A 19,293-nucleotide genomic window follows, 5' to 3' on the forward strand; every position below is an offset into this window, starting at 1 on the left:
ACATTACACAACAACTGGCGTACGCATACAGTGGGTGATAGCGGTCGCGTGTAAATATTATTTTTTTTATTTTGATGAAAACTTGTTTTTTTTTACGGAAAAAAGAGTAGAGAAAAACCGAACTCTTCTTTATGATACGTTATTAAAGCTGTTGTAATTTTCTTCTTCTTTTACTCGTTGTTTTATTTTCAGTTTTTAATAATACCTAGAGCTGGTTCATTTGTTTGTCTCTTCTTTATGTTGCTGTATTCATCTACATAAAGTAAAATTTTATTTCTTTTAAGTGAGTAATTGTCCACATAATAAGCCTCGGTTCAATGGTATTACATTTTGAAGATGCATGCAAACAACAATCTGTTCAAAAACCATATGTTCACAATTCTTATAGTATAATTGCTTTTAGTTGTATATTTCATTAGTTTAGGTGAAGACGGTTTTGATATATTTGCAGTTTCGTTATTCATATATGTTGTATAGTGTGTGTACAGTGTACACAGATGAGAATTTATGTCCACTTAACAATATTCAATTAGCCACAATTTCGATGAATGAAAGTATTACCAACGATTGTTGACTTTGATGACCAATAAATTAGATTTTGTTTAATCGATGTCTCCGATGGTAGATTTGAACTGTGTAAATTAGTTACGATAAGAGTTTCACAACGACAGATGATTACTCGAGTAATAACCTCTTGAGAATTTACAAGCGTTTCACCATGTGATTATTAAATCTGTTAAATACTCTGTTTGATTAAAGTATCATCGTGTTAGATGAAAAATCTTTTACTTCATTTATTTTAACATAAGTTTTGCTGAATGTGAGAACAGAAGTCAGAGCTCATCATTGAATTTTGTCGTTGTTGTATATAATAGATAGCTAGTGGCTAGCCTGAATTTAATTTATTTCGACTTCATATCCATATACATGAAGTCAACGTACCTTAAATAAAAAAAAAAGGTAAAAATCATTTGTCCTCCTACAAAAGAGCGTCTAATATCCATAAAACCAAACCATATCATTATCGATATGGTATAAATTACCGTCGCATTAAACGATATTGTTCTGAGTTGTTAGTTTTATTGGGACCACCTGATGATTGATATGCAGATTAAAATATTCAAAATAAAAACATGATCCGTATACAGGAATCATTTAATCTGATACAAGCGATATTTTAGTATTTTTATTTGTGAGACTCCGATATATGCTATGTGCAAGGTCATCCAAGTGAATGATTAGTAAAAATATTTAGAAATCGTACGAGTGAGTGGCTTCATTCGCCCCAATTTTTTTTCTTAAATTTGAGCGAATTAATGCTAGTTTTTATTGCTAAAAAACGAATTAAAGAATCAAGCGACCATTTGTTGCTAATGTTTTTAATTACTGCCCACAATACGATAAATATATATTGCCCAGAAGGTCAGTTCATCTATTTGTTGCACGTGCACTAAATATTGAGACTAGAGGGATGAATAATTGAAACAAAGGTCCACATAACTACTCTTATTGAAATGACAATGTACAAAGTAAAACTCAATAAAAATGGCTTTGATAAAATAAACATCGATTTGATATAATCAATATCCCATAATGTGTGTAGCCTAACCCTTGACCTACTAAGGGAATACTTTCCAACGCAGCCCATGATAGATCGTAACTCATAATTTACCACGTGAACACTGTGAGTTATGGGCATCGATAATCTATTCTCGAAAAATTGTCCATAAATATATCCCCTTCGTGTACTCTTTATAATAAATTTCAAACTTTGAAAATTTCAATTGTCTTCTCTATTGTAAAGTAGACCTATAGAAATAATCGGGATCAATAGATACACTTCCGTTTCGAATCGCCATTGACCTCCGCATAAAACTAATCATTTTTCAAATATGATTTGAATGATGAAGTTATATTTTTTTTATGATATAGTCGCATTGACTCTCTCTATGTGTACACAATTTTAGCATTTCAGGGAAATTTGTCAAGGATCATTGAGTGCTATATGTTATGAACTATTACAATAAAGATATTTTGGTTTTTTTTTCGTTTTTTTATGTGATTTTAATAAGGGGTTTGGAGAGAGAGAAAGTGTGATATTAGAGTGCATGGGTGAAGTAGTTTGAGTTGTGGTTGCTGTTTGTTTAAAAGTGTAAATAAATTTTTTATTGTTGAAACTGATAAATGATAATCAACTGCACAATGTGTTTCATTTTTTGTTGTCGACCGCTTGCAGCTTTTCGTCACCCAAGTGTAACATATTGTCACAAATCATTTTTTTTCTACATTGTATGTCTGATAGTTAATTATGGAGCACGGCAAAGAAAAAAGTTGGAAATGCTTAAAAACGGAATGAACCGCATTGTGTAAGTAAATAACACCTTAATTTCATAAAGGTGTTTTTTATGATAGAAACTACCCCATTATTATTTAGTGCATTTTTTCGAACTTTACGAGTCAATAATACATATTCCTTACTACTTATTGTGTGCTGTTAATTAGACACTTTGTTCTTTTCATGGAATATTTGAATTGCTTTATATTCAAATAATGACTAAGTCTCGATTCATTTGTCGGCAATTATATTCTCCATACGAAATACGAAACACAGCAGTCATTTACATAACCAGGGACAAAAACTTGAAAAATCGAGTTTTCGTGTGCATTTCGTTGATCAGAGACGAAGTCGAGGTCAATGAACATACAGAAGCTAAACTTTTCATTTTGATTCCGAGTTTTGCAATGGATTTTGACGAGATCAGACGAACACATTAGCCCTATATGCCATGGAAACTCATTTTAAGAGCGAAATCTTCAAATAAAATCCAAGACCACGAACACATTGACATATGAACGAAAACTCTTGCTCGTAATCCTCTAATTTAAAATTTCAGTCGTAAACGAGGTCGTAAACTACGAATATTTACAACGAGAGAAAAAAAAACCCACACATACATAAACCGTTCTACAATAGGTTTAAATGTTATCACCTTATCGTCGAAGATTTAATCCTAGTACTAAAAACAAAACAGGAAAACCTGAAAACATTCAACGATAGATTTTTTATATGCGATGGGTTTATTGCTTCCGTTATACCAATATGCCTGTGTTCAATTTTGCATAAATACGCTTAAAACTGGCGGTGAGGTGTCTGGTTCGATGTGCCTCGTTAATGAGGATGAACCCTTTCGTTCGGTTCTTTTATTAGCGCAAAATCGAGGAAAATAATTAATTTTCTTCACCTATTCCTACACACATAGTCATTTGCATTTTATTCATCATCGCTTTATATCTACATGAACAACAACAACCACTCTACTTCCCAGACGCGCACTTTTTCCAAAAACAAAACGCCTAAAAAGCCTAAAAGCCAATGTTTTTATCACATCACATCACATCACCATACTTATGGTTACACGTATCATACGACCGGCAGCTTTATTCTAAATAGCTCGTCTGTGATTTCTGACGAACGTCTATTTCTACTTTGGGTGTTTCGTTGATCACCTCGAAATGCAAAAGGGGAATGAATGAGGTATCATTTGCCACGTTTCGCGAACGTTTCGTATAGACGCATCAGTCAAAACGACAACCGAAATTCAACGTTTTTTTTAGTCGTAAAAGAAGGATTAAGTTGCTGGTGATGATAATGAGCGTTGAATGTTTTAACGTGTAAATTGGGTAAGAATGGGTAAATGAATTTGGATGGAAATATGTTTGCTGATAAACGAAAGAGAAATTAAGTTTTATAAATTGGAAAATTATCCGGCGAAAATGTGTAAAGTTTTTGTTTAACACGTGAAAGTAGATTTGCTGTAGCGAAATTGGTCATAAAGCAACTGATGTAATTCGTTCAAGAGTGTTCAACCCACATGATCTGCCAGTCTTTTTCATAAGCAGAGAAGAAAGTTTAATTAAAAAAGTAGAAGTTTGACCTCTTTGTCAAACTCCTTTTACAGTTTAAAGTAAATAATGAACGACTTTATGCAAAATGTTCACAGCTTAAAAGCGCAAGGAGTGCACCATGTACCTTCTGTTCAAAATGATTATGAATATTTTTCTGAAAATAGTTGCAAGTTGCAACATTAGCGACTCGAAATTATAGAGGAAAGACTCATTACGCTTAAGCATAAATTAGAGACAATCCGTGCATATCCTTATTGACTTTTCAGTATAATGGACACCATTTTGTAATAACCAAGTTTCTACCATTTAAAAAATGTCGTTAAACATGGTTATTGCAAAATATTATTCGAGACATTTAAGATATTTTTGATTAAAAACAAAAGTAATATTCTCGTTATCATTTTCATTCTGACAAAATCATAGATATGACCTGATATCTGTCTAGATGGCTTCAAATTATCATCATCATTTTCTTGTTATAACTTTTGCAAAAACAGTAAATTTTATATTCTAAATTAAAAACATAAATAAAAGGTAGCTGTAGGCTGCAATGCAATTGGTTCAATAAAGATAACATTTGCAGATATGAGACGGAGAAAATTAATTTAATGATACAGCGTAGTAGTATTAATTTCGAAAATTGGATACAATTTTTTTATTAAAACAAAGAAAATAATAAATTAGTCGGGGGCGAGTGGTCCAAAAAAGCCGTTTCGCTCATATTGAATTTGAAAAGTGATTTTATGGTTGATTATCGTAGATGGAACGACCAGTAACTCGAATCGCGATGTTGCCAAGCTGGGCGTTGCCTAACACTTCTTTTCGCTATATGAAATTTTTACTTTTGAAAATTTATTTAAAAACATAGCTAACGCCGACCCGTACGAAACACCTATTCGTATCAAGAGCCTTTAATGTGAAACTCTTCATTTCTCTTACTTCATTTTCTTCTCTGCTGAAAAACTATTCTCCCTTTAAAATCAGTTACATTATCCACTCTTTGCCTTGTTATCATATACAACTAAATTGCCGGAGGCAATATAGACAGCCCCGTACGAAGTCAAATTTCAAAAATTCCTATTTAAACAGCTATGTACCGCTATATTTAACTATATTTCACTATAAATAAACATTTCACAGATAAATATATGCTATTATATAGCTCTATATGCCTGTATATAGCTCAATATAGCTGTATATAGGTATATATAGATGTCCATATATGGAATCCCTGAAACCCCAGACACATAACTAATTATTTCCATGTTAACAGAAACTATCTAAGTACAAATTTTCCCACTTTTTTACTAAAATCCAATATGGCCGCCGGCAGCCATTTTGTTAGGAGACCGGAAATAGTACCGACGCTTTACATTCGTTAATACCTTTCAAACAAAAAAAAATTCATGAAATTCGGTCAAAATTTACTCGAGATATTCTCAAAATACACCACGTTCACTGTACTTCCGAGTAGCCAGATACGAGCTCACTTCAAGAGACCTAGCTCACGCTCCGGAGAACATAATTTCATGAACTTTTTTTTCCCTGATTGGTACGGTCAATACCTATCTAATAAAGTGAAAACAGACGAAATATGTTCAAATTTGGCCGACCTACAAGCAAAAACTGCTTCCCGCCCTGTGCCTGTTTCACACCAAGGGGTCTAACTCACGAGTCGGACATCCGATTTCCATAAACTTTTTTTTTGTCGATCGGTATTGTAAATACCTTTTATTTGACGTATCACTTACAAGTTTAACGTTTAAATGTCCGGAGATATCTTCGAAAAACCGTAAAGCACTTATTGGGCCACAGCTCGGGAGGGGTCGATCCAAAATCACTCATCTTCGAACTTAGCCTGTCTTTTGACATTACCAAACGGGGAAAAAAAGAATTTTCAAAATCGGATGCGTTTTACTCAAGTTATCGTGCAGACAGACAGACGGACAGACAGACGGACATTTTTTTTCGCGGATTTGGCATCTCTAGACAACCACAATCGGTTTCCCCTTACTCAGGTAGTCCAATTCGACGTGTTACAAACGTATGCGTAAACCTATAAGATCCCAGTACTTCGTACGGGTCTAAATATAAAATGAAATATTTTTAACATGGTTCCATGGGCGAAAATATTCCAAATGGTGTCTATTTTATGTTAAAAATAAAAAAACATTAATTACTTTAAAAAAAGCATTTACCGGATTTTCCAGATATGCCCACTTTTTTGTATTGATGGGCGCCATCTTGAATTACAACGCCACCTGCATACTTTTTCAATCACTTATATTTTTCTCGTATGCAGAAAGGTTCAAGGATAACAGGATTTTTTCCCACTCAATTCGGATCAAAATTCAATTTTATAGAGCCGAAAGAAGTTTTAGATAACGGCGGCTTCCTGGCCCAAGCCAGGCCCATCCCAGCTTGGCAACATTGTGATTCGAGTTCGTGGCCGACCCAGCTACGATAATCAACCATAAAAACGCTTTTCACATTCAATATGAACTCGCACCTGACTAAAATGGACAGCGGATGACATAATATAGCAATAAGTTACCCACATAACATGACAACTGTAAGTTACATTAAATGCTGCGAAAGTAATTCATTACATGAGGTAATAATTTTGTAATAAAAACAAACTCACAAGTTCTAGACTTGACGAAAAACAGTTATCGGAGCAAGTTATTAAAGTACAGCACCACATTAGTTCGTAATCAACAACATTATCTCGTTACGAGCGGAATACAAACAAAACAATATTTATAACGAGTGGAGTGCAGCGGAACGAGTGTTAGTATTTTCTTTTGTATGCAACTATAAAAGTGATTTCCTTGTAGTTTGGTTAACTCAACACTCCATATAGCCATACCTTGTATTTTGGTTAACTCAATCTTAGCTTATAATCGTAATAATCGTAAAAATATATATGGTGAGTACGATAAATCGATGTTTTGTACGTCTAATTTTGTGAAATTCAAATTTATAACTTCCTTGTTTTAACTACCCTCAAAAAATTAAACCCTTCATTTTATGTGGTTCATTTGTGAACATAAAAATATGTATCTAAATTCTTCAAGCGATAAGCGTTTCCATTTTCACTTACGTTTTGACTACGCTTGGTTAACCACAACGAATTTTATATCAACTGATTTTTTTTTTCAAATTAAATTTTTGAATCAAATTTGTTCTCACCTTGTTTGATTCTACCACTTACCGTGCCTGCAAACAAACAAACCAAAATTGAATTTCTTATCATATCAATCATATTCAATTAATCAATTTTGAGCTTCACGTTTATAAATAGATCCCCTTCTTCCAATGAATGAGTTTCCTAATTTTATTAAGCTCCGTTTCTTTTGTTGATATTATCCCTTACTTCAGCAATTTATATCATTTGTCTATGCCCTACCGAAATCATTTATTTATCAACAATATAAACGACCTCCTATAATGCCATCGAAACAAAACATTATAGCCAGATAGTGAAAAACCATAACATTACTTTTTAATTAGGTGAAAACAAAACCGGATTCGAATATTAAGTATAAAATAAGAGTAAGGTCACTTTGAAATTAAAATTTTCTGAAATTTCGTTGTAGATGTTAAGGGTTCACAAAACGATAATAGAGAGAATTATGTGGCTCTAGAAAGTGACCATTCCACTAGCATCAAAACTTAAATAATGATATCTAGTCTCATTTAATTAAAATTTGTGCTATACCAAAACAAGTGTTTGAACTTTGAACCGTTTTTATTTAATTTGCTTGTGTTTATTCAGTGTAAAAGCTCGATCCCACTGAATAAACGGTGCAAAATGCTCGCGATTCTCCTGGAAATCCTCATAATCGAATACTTTCCTTTAATAAACAAATACATCAAAATTCGACGCAAAAATAATATAAACAAACAAAAAACTTGCAGATCGAGCTGCATTTTTTATTCAATGGTATTCGTTACAGTATATTACTTTCGAGGTTCCAAGTTGTGTATTTGATAAGTGGGGTGTTACAGCCCGACCCGAAGGGGAGCGATGAAAATGTAATAAACCGACTCAAAATTATGGTGTTGAGGAATTTCGCGCCGTGTCATTCACAATAAATCACAAAGTGACATTTTCCTTGTACAAAATGTGTCATTTTGGCAATTATTGTGAATGACCGTGCGATAATTGGCTTTGTTTATTTTGCTTTTCTACTTCGTAGTAGGTGGAAAACCTCATTTATTTGACTTCATAAAAAGAACAGAAACACAATTGCTTGCGACCAATATGGGCTTATTCACGCCGTAAGTGCGGTTAAAATTCAAAATCTTTCTCACGCAAGTCTTTCTAACGCAGCGCCATTTTCATATAAGGAAGCGTTGAAATGTATTTTTCGGTTCACTTTTTCATCGACTCGTTCGTGTATAATGGCAACAATGTTTGGTATAGGGACCATTTTTTACTTGTCAAAATTGTTGAAATACTTACGAAGTTTTTGATTTGCAAATATGCACAATATAACGTGAAAGCTCAAAGGCAGCAGACTCTTGCAACTGTTAAGTATGTGTTGCGGCAAAGCACTGCCAAGCACCGAAGCTGACTTTGACATCACTCAGTTAGAAGGCCAAAAACCCACCTGTTGACTATTTTTTTAAAGTCAGCTTCGGTGCTAGACAGTGCGTTGTTTGCGGATAAAGATCCAGTTAACTTCAAATAAAAAAAAATCTCACTTTCGCAGGCGTACGTACGTACACGTTTATTATATATACAGCCTTATAGCAGTAATGTACTAATCTCAACTCAACGACCAATTATCTGAGTTACAATACATTACAATTATCGTCGGATGGGTTTTGAGAATGAAAAAAATCACAAACGTTTTCCTAAAATAAAATTTTCGAATGAAAACAAAAAACGAAAATTCTATGCAACTAAAATATTTACGAATGCCTTTGACGTATTTGTGTTTTCGAATTCGGTCCAACGTTCATCAAATTTATTCAATTCTTCATCAGGAATACCGTTGAAAGTTAATTTTCGCATCCAACTAGATGAGTTACCTCGGTCTCCATAAATACAGCACAGTTTTTTCTAAAATTGTAATTCCGAAATTAAAGAAAAGCCACAATGACTTACACAGTTCATCAACTCACAGCAACGTAAACACGTTCCATGCCTGAAGCGTTTTGATTTTTCATTTTCAAAAAACGAAATCTCATGTAAGAAATCAATTGAAGACTAAACGAGCTTGCCTCCATTTCATACAAAGACGGTTGACTTAAATAAGCGCAACCAGTAGTTGCCTAGAATCGAAATGTGATGTTCCATTACAGCCCTTGAGGGTCTGCCGACAAGCGACCTACTCAATTCACATAATACTTACAAAGAAAAGAAGTCCATCTGCTCTGCTCACCTGCAATAACGACTGCAGTATTTGCATTAGATTAATTTTCTGTACGTCTGAAAAGTCTGCAGCGGTTTGGTGACCAGGAACCAAAATTTCGCACACTTGAGTCTTGAAACGGAAAAAATTAGCGAACGATTTGTAACTTTCCGCATTCTACTTCAAACCAAATGATTAACGTTATCCGACTTGGCTTCTGGATTTTTTTTTTAACAAAGTAAGTTTTATCATATCATCGAGTGTGAGGCCGTACGACTTCCCATCAAGCAATGCTCTATTGCTTATTCCAGCATTTTGTGCACGTTCTAATTCACTTGCGGAAAACAGTTTTGTCACATCATCGTCAGAAATTGGATTAGTTGTGCACACCTTGAATATTTGCTCATCAATTTAGGTAGTTGATCAACTGGTAACCAAGTTATGGTCAATTTTTATTTGTGCATTAAATACCTGAAGCATGCCAATTATTACTGCAATAATAAGGCAATATGTTGTCATCGTTTCAAAATTATCAATGTTTCGACACAAATATTTCACTTTAGTATCTTCGAATCTTGTATTTGCAACGCAATCTTCAACAACAGTTTTATTCAAAGTCACTGATTTCAGATTTGTGTGCACCATTTATATAGCGATGCAAAATACTTCCTACTTTGGAGGTCGAAAAACAACAGAAAACTGCAATGTGCTACTAATAGTTCTAAGTGATAACACTGTCGTCAATTACTGTTTAGTTTAAGTCAGCAACAACAATTGAGTGGAAAGTTATTTATTGTACAGAACATAATCAGTTAAATAAGAAATATTTCATCAAACGCTACGCTAATTCATTGTAACGAAAATTCTCTTGAACATCTTCGACTTTTTTTTAGAAAAATCCGTGATTAATTTAAGTGCTTCCTCACCCAACGTCTCAACCGCAAATGGTTAAAAAAATAGTATTACGAGTGATGAAAAGTTGAATTTTTCATGACTAGTTTTTATTGTTTGTGGGTTCCGTCTCATCATGATCATTACGGCACAAAAAACGTAGTTCGTAACTCGTGATGAAAGAAGAATTTTTCAGGACACGTCGTAAGCTTGTCCTACTCGTCTTCGCATCGTTATTATGAACTTATGAATAGTCCTGAAAAGTTCCACTTTTTTGAAGCTTATGTAGTGTTTGTTAGAATGGTGAGATTGCTCAAGAAATTTGTTTAATTGAAGGTTGTAGTGAGGTGCTGTAGAAATTTGTTTAATTGAAAGGTTGTATGTAGTGAGGTTGCTATAAAAATTTGTTTAATTAAAGTTTATGCGAGTTTATGTCGTGTTTCTTAGAATGGTGAGATTGCTCAAGAAATTGGTTTTAATCGAAGTTTATGTAGTGTTTGTTAGAATGGTGAGATTGCTCAAGAAATCGACGTGTACCGAAAAATTCAGCTTTCATAACGAGTCACAAACGACGATTTTTGTGCTTGAAAACTGAAATGAGACGAAACCACAACACCATTAACATAGCAATCACTCTACAGTCATTTCAACAAGAAAGCATGCACACTTGATCGCGGCCGGAAAAATATACATGAAAATCCATTTTCGGCCGGAGAGCAATGAAATTGTAAAACAGGTATGGTCTATTGTCCGCCCGGAGAACATAAAAATTTGATTTTCGTACTTAAACGCACTCATTTTCATATTATTTTGACATAAAATGTGAGTGCGTTTAAGACGAATTCGCCGATCGACCATACCTTTTCTAGACTTTCATTGCCGGAGAGAGCGTCAGAGAAAGTACTTTGTGCCACCGAGAATTGAAATACGACTCTTTTCAGCACTCATTTTAGTGTTGTAAAGTGACTTATTTCAGCACCCGTTTGATGGGATATTTCAACACTCAAAGCAGTGTTGTTATGGAATTTGTATGAGTTATTACAACATTCGTTTTAGAAAATGCAAAGCAATGTGATCGATCAAATTTGAAGAGTGATTGTTTACCATGAAAATTATGATTCTTTGGGCATTTGTCTATTTCAATTCTCGGTTGGCACAAAGCATGATGTGTTACACGTATTGTAATGAGATTTTTTCAGCACACGACCCAATTTTCCTTACTCGCTCCGCTCGTAAGGAAAACTTGGGTCTAGTGCTGAAAAAATCAACATTACAATACTTGTAACACAACATACTATTCTTGGCTGCAAATACCTCTCTTTGAGAAGTACAGAAAAATTTAACTTTTCGATCGTAGAATGCGTGTCGAAATCCGTCGAATTTCAGTCTTCAAGCACAAAATGTCTTTTGTACACATGTGGTGAATTTAGCGTCGTCGGATACAAAACTAATTTTTGTTGAACAAAATGCATAAACTCACTTGGCCAACATATACAAACAACATAATTATTAGACGAGACATAGACGAGACTTCACATTACTTTACTAGGACATGCGTGTGACCTTCATTTGTACATGATATAGATGTACATATTTAGCTGCCCGGCTACATCGTTTGCTCTAAGTTAAATTTAAAAAAAAATGCATTTAACGACACAAAGTGCAATCAACGACTCTACTGTATTTTATCCTGGGTGCGGTAATAACATGGCAATTATCTGCTTTAAAAGTACTGTGCGCATTTAAAAAAATATTAAAGAAAGAAATCATAATTGACCTTTTATAATAACAAATAATCCATCGCAAGTCCAAGTCTCTCTGTTTTCTTTTTTGCATTTCTTCTTCCTCTAATTGTGTGCAAATTAGGTCATAATGACATGCAGCATCATATCGTGTTTTTTTTTGCTAGTTTGCAGGAATTGCGCTGTAACGTTATGGACGTTGCATCAACAATATGGATGGAATATACCCTTAAGAAATGAATAAGGGAGATCTCAGATGTGAGGAGAGTTTCTAATGGAGATTAGTTCTTATATTTCAATATCAGGAAGAAAGCTTTGAAAAATAAATCAGTTTTCATTGCTACTGTACTGTTGGATATATAGATAAATACCCAAAAAGATTTTTTTTTGTTAAATCAAAAATTCTTTCGACACCATTTTTATGTTTAACAACAAAACTCAAATTGGTACAACACACCCTTAAAACGAAAACCAAAAATGAATCTCCAAAATAGTTACTCGCAATCACTTCAACCTCACCATTATAATCATTCTTTGGGCAGATGAATCAACATACATGACACTACCGATTATTTAACTTCTTCAAAAATAATATTTGAAGTTGAATGCAATTAGCTTTCATCACCTGAAACACTATATGGTAATTCAATTAGAATGAAAGTGCTTGGTAACCACAACCGTAAGAAGTTGTTTACCAGAATATTTTTAATTTAAATTTAATTAATTGAACTTTTTACCATGTTAACTCTTTATTCGTTTCATGCCTTCTTTTACAAAGTAAAATGTAGAAACACGGTCTCTATCAAAACATAAAAAATAATTAAAATTTAAAATTTTCATTAAACTATGGTAATGTATGACGTTTTTATTTAAATAATTTCTTCTATTCATCCATCGTTTTGTACAGCGCTATTCTCGCATATTATGCATTTTGATGTTTTTCAACATTTCAACGGAACTTTTTAATGAATAGAATTAATTGATCAAGTTTTTCATTCTTTTATGTTTCGGATATTATTTATAGTATACAATGCCCACTTAACTGACTTGTTATAATTGTCTGAATCTGAAGCTTCTTCGTTACTCATCTCTTTTTTCACTTTTCCAACAATCAATACCAATTCCAACTTTAGACTTACAAAGAAAATTTAAAAAATTATATTCATCCATCACGCAACGAAAATCACGGCATTTGTACCTATAAAAAAACAAATTAGAATTGGACTTAACTCTACACAGAATTATTTTTTCATTCATTCTACAACACAGTCTACACATATGGAGACGAGGGAACATCTTTTTTTACAATTTTCGTTCGTGTGATGAAAATGTTTAAGATGGGACATTTTTAATCTCAGAAATCTTCAATCGTAAATTTATAGACACGCCATAAATAGAGTTTGAAAAATCATTCTGTTTATACGAAACGTACTGTACTTGCGTAGCTGTCTGGTTCAATAGTTGACCCTCAAATTTAAGAAATTGTGATAGCGTAAAAGAAAGGTTATGTAACTTTATTTTAGGCACATGTTGAGAAAAAAAGAAAACATAATGAAATAGAATAAGACGAAACATAGAAATCGCAACTGCCCAAAATAAGTAAAAGTAATTAAAAATGACATCCGATAACTCTGTATAAAATGATAATGAAATTCTGTATAAAGCAAGAAGAACACGCAATATAGTTTAGTTGATTTGCAATGTTAATACAAAGCCATCATTAACAGAAATTATACATAAATACTTGGATACTTACATAGTGATACCTCATTCAGGCATATTATATTACAATAATTGAATTTATTGTAAAGCTAAAACAAAAATGAAGATGATGTTTAATGTGTTGCAAGTGATTACTTTGAGTTTTTGTCTCGGGAAGGTGAACTCTATTACCATTACGTAAAATCTCTTATTGTAACTTACCTTCTTCACATGTAGATATGCTCAGCGTCAAACGAATTTATTGATGAAAAGATAAAATATTTTCAAGAACACATTCGAGATAATATTTATGGTGTCAGTGAAAAATTTGTGGACGATGTCACAAACATTATTGAAAAATACCGAACTGATCCAACGATTGTTGTTGATTTATCTGAAGGTGTGGTAAGTGGAATGGAAATAATACAACTTAAATTGTTTAACTTTTTTTATTTAACGTTTCGATTTCCTTATTTTGATCAAATTATTTTTGTTTCAGTTAAGGATAGGACGTATTCCAAAAGAGAAAAAGACGAAAATTGATGCAAAAATCGTGGAAGAATTTTTTTTGACGGAACCATATTTCCAAAGTTCAAGAGCTTTTGAAATAAAAATAAAAATGGATTACTTGAAAATATTACAGTCAATTTTGTCGAGGCAGTTGCAGCCAGAACAATACGATGGCGTATTAAATTTGCTTTATATATTCTTGTATCAAAATGCAACATTGGATGAAAAAGAGAGCGCCCTGGTAATATGTGAATCAATTAATAGATCATCTTCAAGTTACGGTACATTCAAACGTAACCAGATTAGCTTTGTCGCGTTTAATTTAAAACAAACTATTATGTCAAACAGACCTGTCATTTGAGTACTAAATTTAATATGTAAAAAAGAAAAAACCATACTGCCGTAATTTGGATAAAAAACCATTTCCAACAAAAGAATTACCAATAATTGGAAATTGTTTTTCTTCCGACTAACGGCGGTATAGGCGGCGGTTCAAAATCTCTCGTACAAATGACACTATTTGTAGAGTGGATGGCATTTCAAACGACCTTGAAGATGATCTATGCCAGCTACCGAAACATAAATATTAATGTCGAGTGTATATTGAATATGTTCAAGCGAAAATAGTAAATGCAAGTGTGTGTATTTGTAATATATACGAGACATTAATGTGATAGAGCATAGCATTAGTATAAATATTTATTAATTCGGAGCCAGAAACGCAATATCCTCTCTGGCAAACAAACTTCGTTTTTACGCTGTCAAAATACCACGTTATTCCTTTGGAAGATGCGGGAAAAGGCAATAAAAACGCATAAGATTCTATTCAGTACAATTAGGCCGTGTGTCACCGCACATTCTTTAAAAGAATTAAAAAATTCTCAAATAAGTTGACATTTTTAGTCCGAACATTTCTGTGTGTAGGCTTACATCAAGTTTGTTGTCAGAAATGTTCGGACTAAAAATGTCAACTTATTTGAGAATTTTTTAATTCTTTTAAAGAATGTGCGGTGACACACGGCCTAATTGTACTGAATAGAATCTTATGCATTCTTATTGCCTTTTCCCGCATCTTCTTGTTGACTAGTAGTCCATGACTACACTGTTGACTAATTTCTAATTTTACATTTAGGATGGTTGCTACGTTAATTAAAGTAGTTGGGTGCTAGATGTTGAGAAATGCGTTTAGAGAAATATCAAATCGCTTGTTATGTTATTTTCAGGGCTATTTGTATGGTTCTGATACCGCGGCGACAAAAACAACATTCCTTTCGAAGTTTCCGGATTTAGGTACGACTATCTGTGTATTTTAATCGTATATTACTTTGTTTAATGTGTTTTTTATGCTAATTTCTGGGTCGAACTGGATCTAGGTCCTACTGAATGCTCAGATGAACTTCGAAAATATTCAATACCACAAGCAGAAGATATGTTGAAATCGATGATTGACATTAAACCAAAGGTTCTTCAGGATTTTTTGGCCATTCGTGAGAAATTCTCTTGTAATTTTTACGCACTAAAATGTCTACAGAGTTTTGTAAGTCAACGGCAAAGAATTTTTTATTTAAAATTTTACGTCTTTACAAATTGTTTTTCTGTTCAGGTTAAGTTCCTTGAACGATTTCAAGGCAATGAAGCGAAAATCAATGCATGTTTTTTAAAGGAGAGTCTAGAGAGTCTAGGAAATTGGGAAAGTTCCTCACCATGGCAAAAATCAAAAGAATACATCGAATATGAATTACAAAAGCTAGAATCTTTGTTGTCTGCACGCTTGACTGATGAAACTATTCGAGGCATACTCAATTTTATAAAAGCGACAATACCTAACACGCCAATCGATGAAATTGAAAAGTCACTTGTAAGCGAGAAAAATACATACACAGCACACCCATCCACACACCTTTATACCCATACATACGCACGCACATGCCAATGCAAATTATTTCATTTTGATTTATTTCACAGGAATATTTGTATGATGATGTGCCCAAAACGGAGTGCCACCTTACTGAAAGCTCAACGTTGCAAATTGCGTAAAGATACTCGTCAGAGAAGATTCAATATGCTGGAGACAGATTTCAATAGTTGATTAAGTAAAAATCAATAAAAACCAGTCATGTTTTCGGAAATTAAAATTTATTTTTCGAGTTTATTCGCGTTACATGAAATGCTACATCACATGACACATTAGGTCACAAGTATGGAGGAAATATTTCAGCTCAAAGTTTACATTGCTCCCTTATTCGTATACATAGTGTTTGTACGAATGAAATACCGACGCTTCGAAAGAAGCGATTTGACTTAAACGTTAGCTCCTGCACTTCATAATAAAGTGGTATGTGCTTGCTAAATTGAGTGATCATTTTTCCCAATGGATCATTCATTCCCATTCAACTTTGATTAAGTTAGTTAAAAATTCCAGCCTTATATTATATTGGGGCTACATTCGAAAAGCTTCGATGACCATGTGAGTTGGGGTTCCTGACGTGTTTTCAATGAAGGCTGTATACGGTGTTTAAGTAGAGCGAGATGGAAAATCAACTCGGGGTCTGCTGTCATCGATAATACAAAAGAATCTGACAGCAGACCCCGAGATGGAACCATAGGTTGTCATTTCGCCATCTCTCTCACTTAAACACTCTATACTTTGGGGAGGTCACGCAGATGCAGATACGCGGGTTACACACCACGTTTCATACAAAAAATTCACCACGCCATATAAATTCAATTTTGGTGAATTTGTTTTTATGGAAAAGGTGTGTTCCCGCGTATCTAATAAAATGGCGATCTGCGTGACCTCCCCAAAGTATACAGCCTTGTTTTCAAAAACAATAAATCAAATACGCGTGTAGACACTAAACGCTAATAAAATACATTCAAAAAGGGCCTGGGTCATTTACGCAAAAACATATTAAACATGACATCTATGACACCTATGGAAAGCACTTTGAATACCGTGGAACACAAAAGCGAATTTCAAATAACGGCTGATATGACTTTCAGCGAAACAAAAAATCAAGCGAACGTGATTGTTGTTTGCATGGCTGCCATTCAGTGCAGCATTCATAGAAAATATTCATATGGCTAGGTGTATGATGTATATAGAGCTTTTTACATGTGTCAGTAATTCAAAATGAAATTAAACGAACAATACAAATTTACCGGTCATAACTCTCCCGGAGTTCATTTTGTTTACCACCCTTTTGTTTGGCTTCTTTTAAGAGGGCAGACTAGGTTACAAAGAGCCCTCTGTTGAAAGCTTCATGTAAACACTCACTTTCGTATGAAAAATATTTGGAAAAAAACTCATTTTGGGAATCCATTTTTACGTGTAATTTACGTTGGGGCACTTGGTGGTTTAAATAATCTTAAAGTTTAGACCTTTATCTGCAAAATTGCTGAAAAAAATGTTTTAAATATTGCATCAAACGAAAGATATTACGGTTTTAAAACATCGCTTCACTGGACACAAAACATGAAGAATTTCACTTTATTTACACATCTAAACACACTGCCTCCAACTTTTTATTACTAGAATTGATAATGCACACACTTGTCTACCAAATTCCAGAATTAATTTGACAAAAATCACTTTTTATTAATTAGAAACAGAAAATAAAACCCGAAATTGTTCAATAACTGCCATTTTTTCAATTGTTGAGCTTTGATTTTGACAGTAACTAATGGTATATATAGGTGGTATGGTATAACATGTTGTGGTATAAAATGTGTTGCATACCATATTTATAATGGGTTGTGATATAGTTTCGTTCAACGAGAGGGGAAATCAGGGGAATTTAGATGGCGTTGAGAGTAACTCTATGATAAATTTGAATAATCGTATGGAGGATGTGAGATTTTGCTAAATTTAAAAATTTTGGAGTACAGAAATCGAGGTTTTTGATTTTTCTCGTTATAATTAAAATGTTTTCCATCGTTAAAAAATAGTTTCAGTGAAAAATTATTTTTTCTTGAAATTTCATGCGGAACTATTTTTATATGACAGGAAACATTTTATTTTGAACAAGAAAAATCAAAATTTTTGATTTCCGCACTTCAAAATTTTTAAATTCAAGAAAATTTCACATCCTCCATACGAATATTCGAATTTATCATAGAGTTACTCCTAGCGTCATCTGTTAGTCTTTCTACGTACATGCAATTTTTATCAAAAAAAAGATGGCGAAAATCACGACCCATTGTCAAAATCAAAGCTCAACAATTGAAAAAATGGCAGTTATTGAACAATTTCGGGTTTTATTTTCTGTTTCTAATTAATAAAAAGTGATTTTTGTCAAATTAATTCTGGAATTTGGTAGACAAGTGTGTGCATTATCAATTCTAATAATAAAAAGTTGGAGGCAGTGTGTTTAGATGTGTAAATAAAGTGAAATTCTTCATGTTTTGTGTCCAGTGAAGCGATGTTTTAAAACCGTAATGTCTTTCGTTTGATGCAATATTTAAAACATTTTTTTCAGCAATTTTGTAGATAAAGGTCTAAACTTTAAGATTATTTAAGCCACCAAGTGCCCCAACGTAAATTACACGTAAAAATGGATTCCCAAAATGAGTTTTTTTCCAAATATTTTTGATACGAAAGTGAGTGTTTACATGAAGCTTTCAACAGAGGGCTCTTTGTAACCTAGTCTGCCTTCTTAATTAAAATGTTGACATGTACGTTGTAATACACACAATGTATAACGTACCACCTAGACGTTTGAAATAGTATGTTGTGTTACAAGTATTGTAATGTTGATTTTTTCAGCACTAGACCCAAGTTTTCCTAAGAAAATTGGGTCGTGTTCTGAAAAAATCTCATTACAATACGTGTAACACATCATGCTTTGTGCCAACCGAGAATTGAAATAGACAATAGCACCAAAAATCATAATTTTCATTGTAGACAATCACTCTTCAAATTTGATCGATCACATTGCTTTGCATTTTCTCAAACGAATGCTGTAACAACTCATACAAACTCCATATCAACACTGCTTTGAGTGTTGTAATATCACATCAAACGGGTGCTGAAATAAGTCACTTTACAACACTAAAATGAGTGCTGAAAAGAGTCGTATTTCAATTCTCGGTGGCACAAAAAAAATTTCTCGTCTTTCCCGTCTTTTTATATATTCAACGTTGAATGGCTCGTAGCAGTTCCATTCAATTGAAAAAATTTT

General features: G+C 33.3%; 2 protein-coding genes across 4 annotated transcripts; one reads left to right on the plus strand and one right to left on the minus strand.

Annotated features, from left to right (window-relative positions):
* Positions 1–8,618: 8,618 nt before the first annotated feature.
* LOC119077156 lies at positions 8,619–9,943 on the minus strand. Of its 3 annotated transcripts, XR_005087754.1 has the most exons (6): positions 9,741–9,943; positions 9,458–9,659; positions 9,270–9,401; positions 9,040–9,189; positions 8,831–8,977; positions 8,619–8,769 (listed from the first exon to the last, which is right to left on the minus strand). XR_005087754.1 is itself a non-coding variant. In XM_037184344.1 (5 exons), exons 2-5 carry the CDS (start codon positions 9,324–9,326, stop codon positions 8,707–8,709), a joined length of 417 nt encoding a protein of 138 aa, XP_037040239.1. In that variant the 5' UTR covers positions 9,327–9,659; positions 9,741–9,943; the 3' UTR covers positions 8,619–8,706. The 3 variants fall into 3 exon arrangements, 2 of the variants coding, with proteins under 2 accessions (XP_037040239.1, XP_037040240.1); XM_037184344.1 differs by having other exon boundaries at positions 9,270–9,659; XM_037184345.1 differs by lacking the exon at positions 9,741–9,943 and having other exon boundaries at positions 9,270–9,730.
* A 3,039-nt stretch (positions 9,944–12,982) lies between these two features.
* LOC119077144 lies at positions 12,983–16,236 on the plus strand. Its single transcript, XM_037184329.1, has 7 exons — positions 12,983–13,781; positions 13,841–14,008; positions 14,103–14,354; positions 15,337–15,403; positions 15,487–15,650; positions 15,717–15,971; positions 16,079–16,236. Exons 1-7 carry the CDS (start codon positions 13,725–13,727, stop codon positions 16,148–16,150), a joined length of 1,035 nt encoding a protein of 344 aa, XP_037040224.1. The 5' UTR covers positions 12,983–13,724; the 3' UTR covers positions 16,151–16,236.
* The last annotated feature ends 3,057 nt before the right edge of the window (positions 16,237–19,293 follow it).

Source organism: Bradysia coprophila, unplaced genomic scaffold, assembly GCF_014529535.1.
Source record: "Bradysia coprophila strain Holo2 unplaced genomic scaffold, BU_Bcop_v1 contig_232, whole genome shotgun sequence".
Lineage (NCBI taxonomy): Eukaryota > Metazoa > Arthropoda > Insecta > Diptera > Sciaridae > Bradysia > Bradysia coprophila.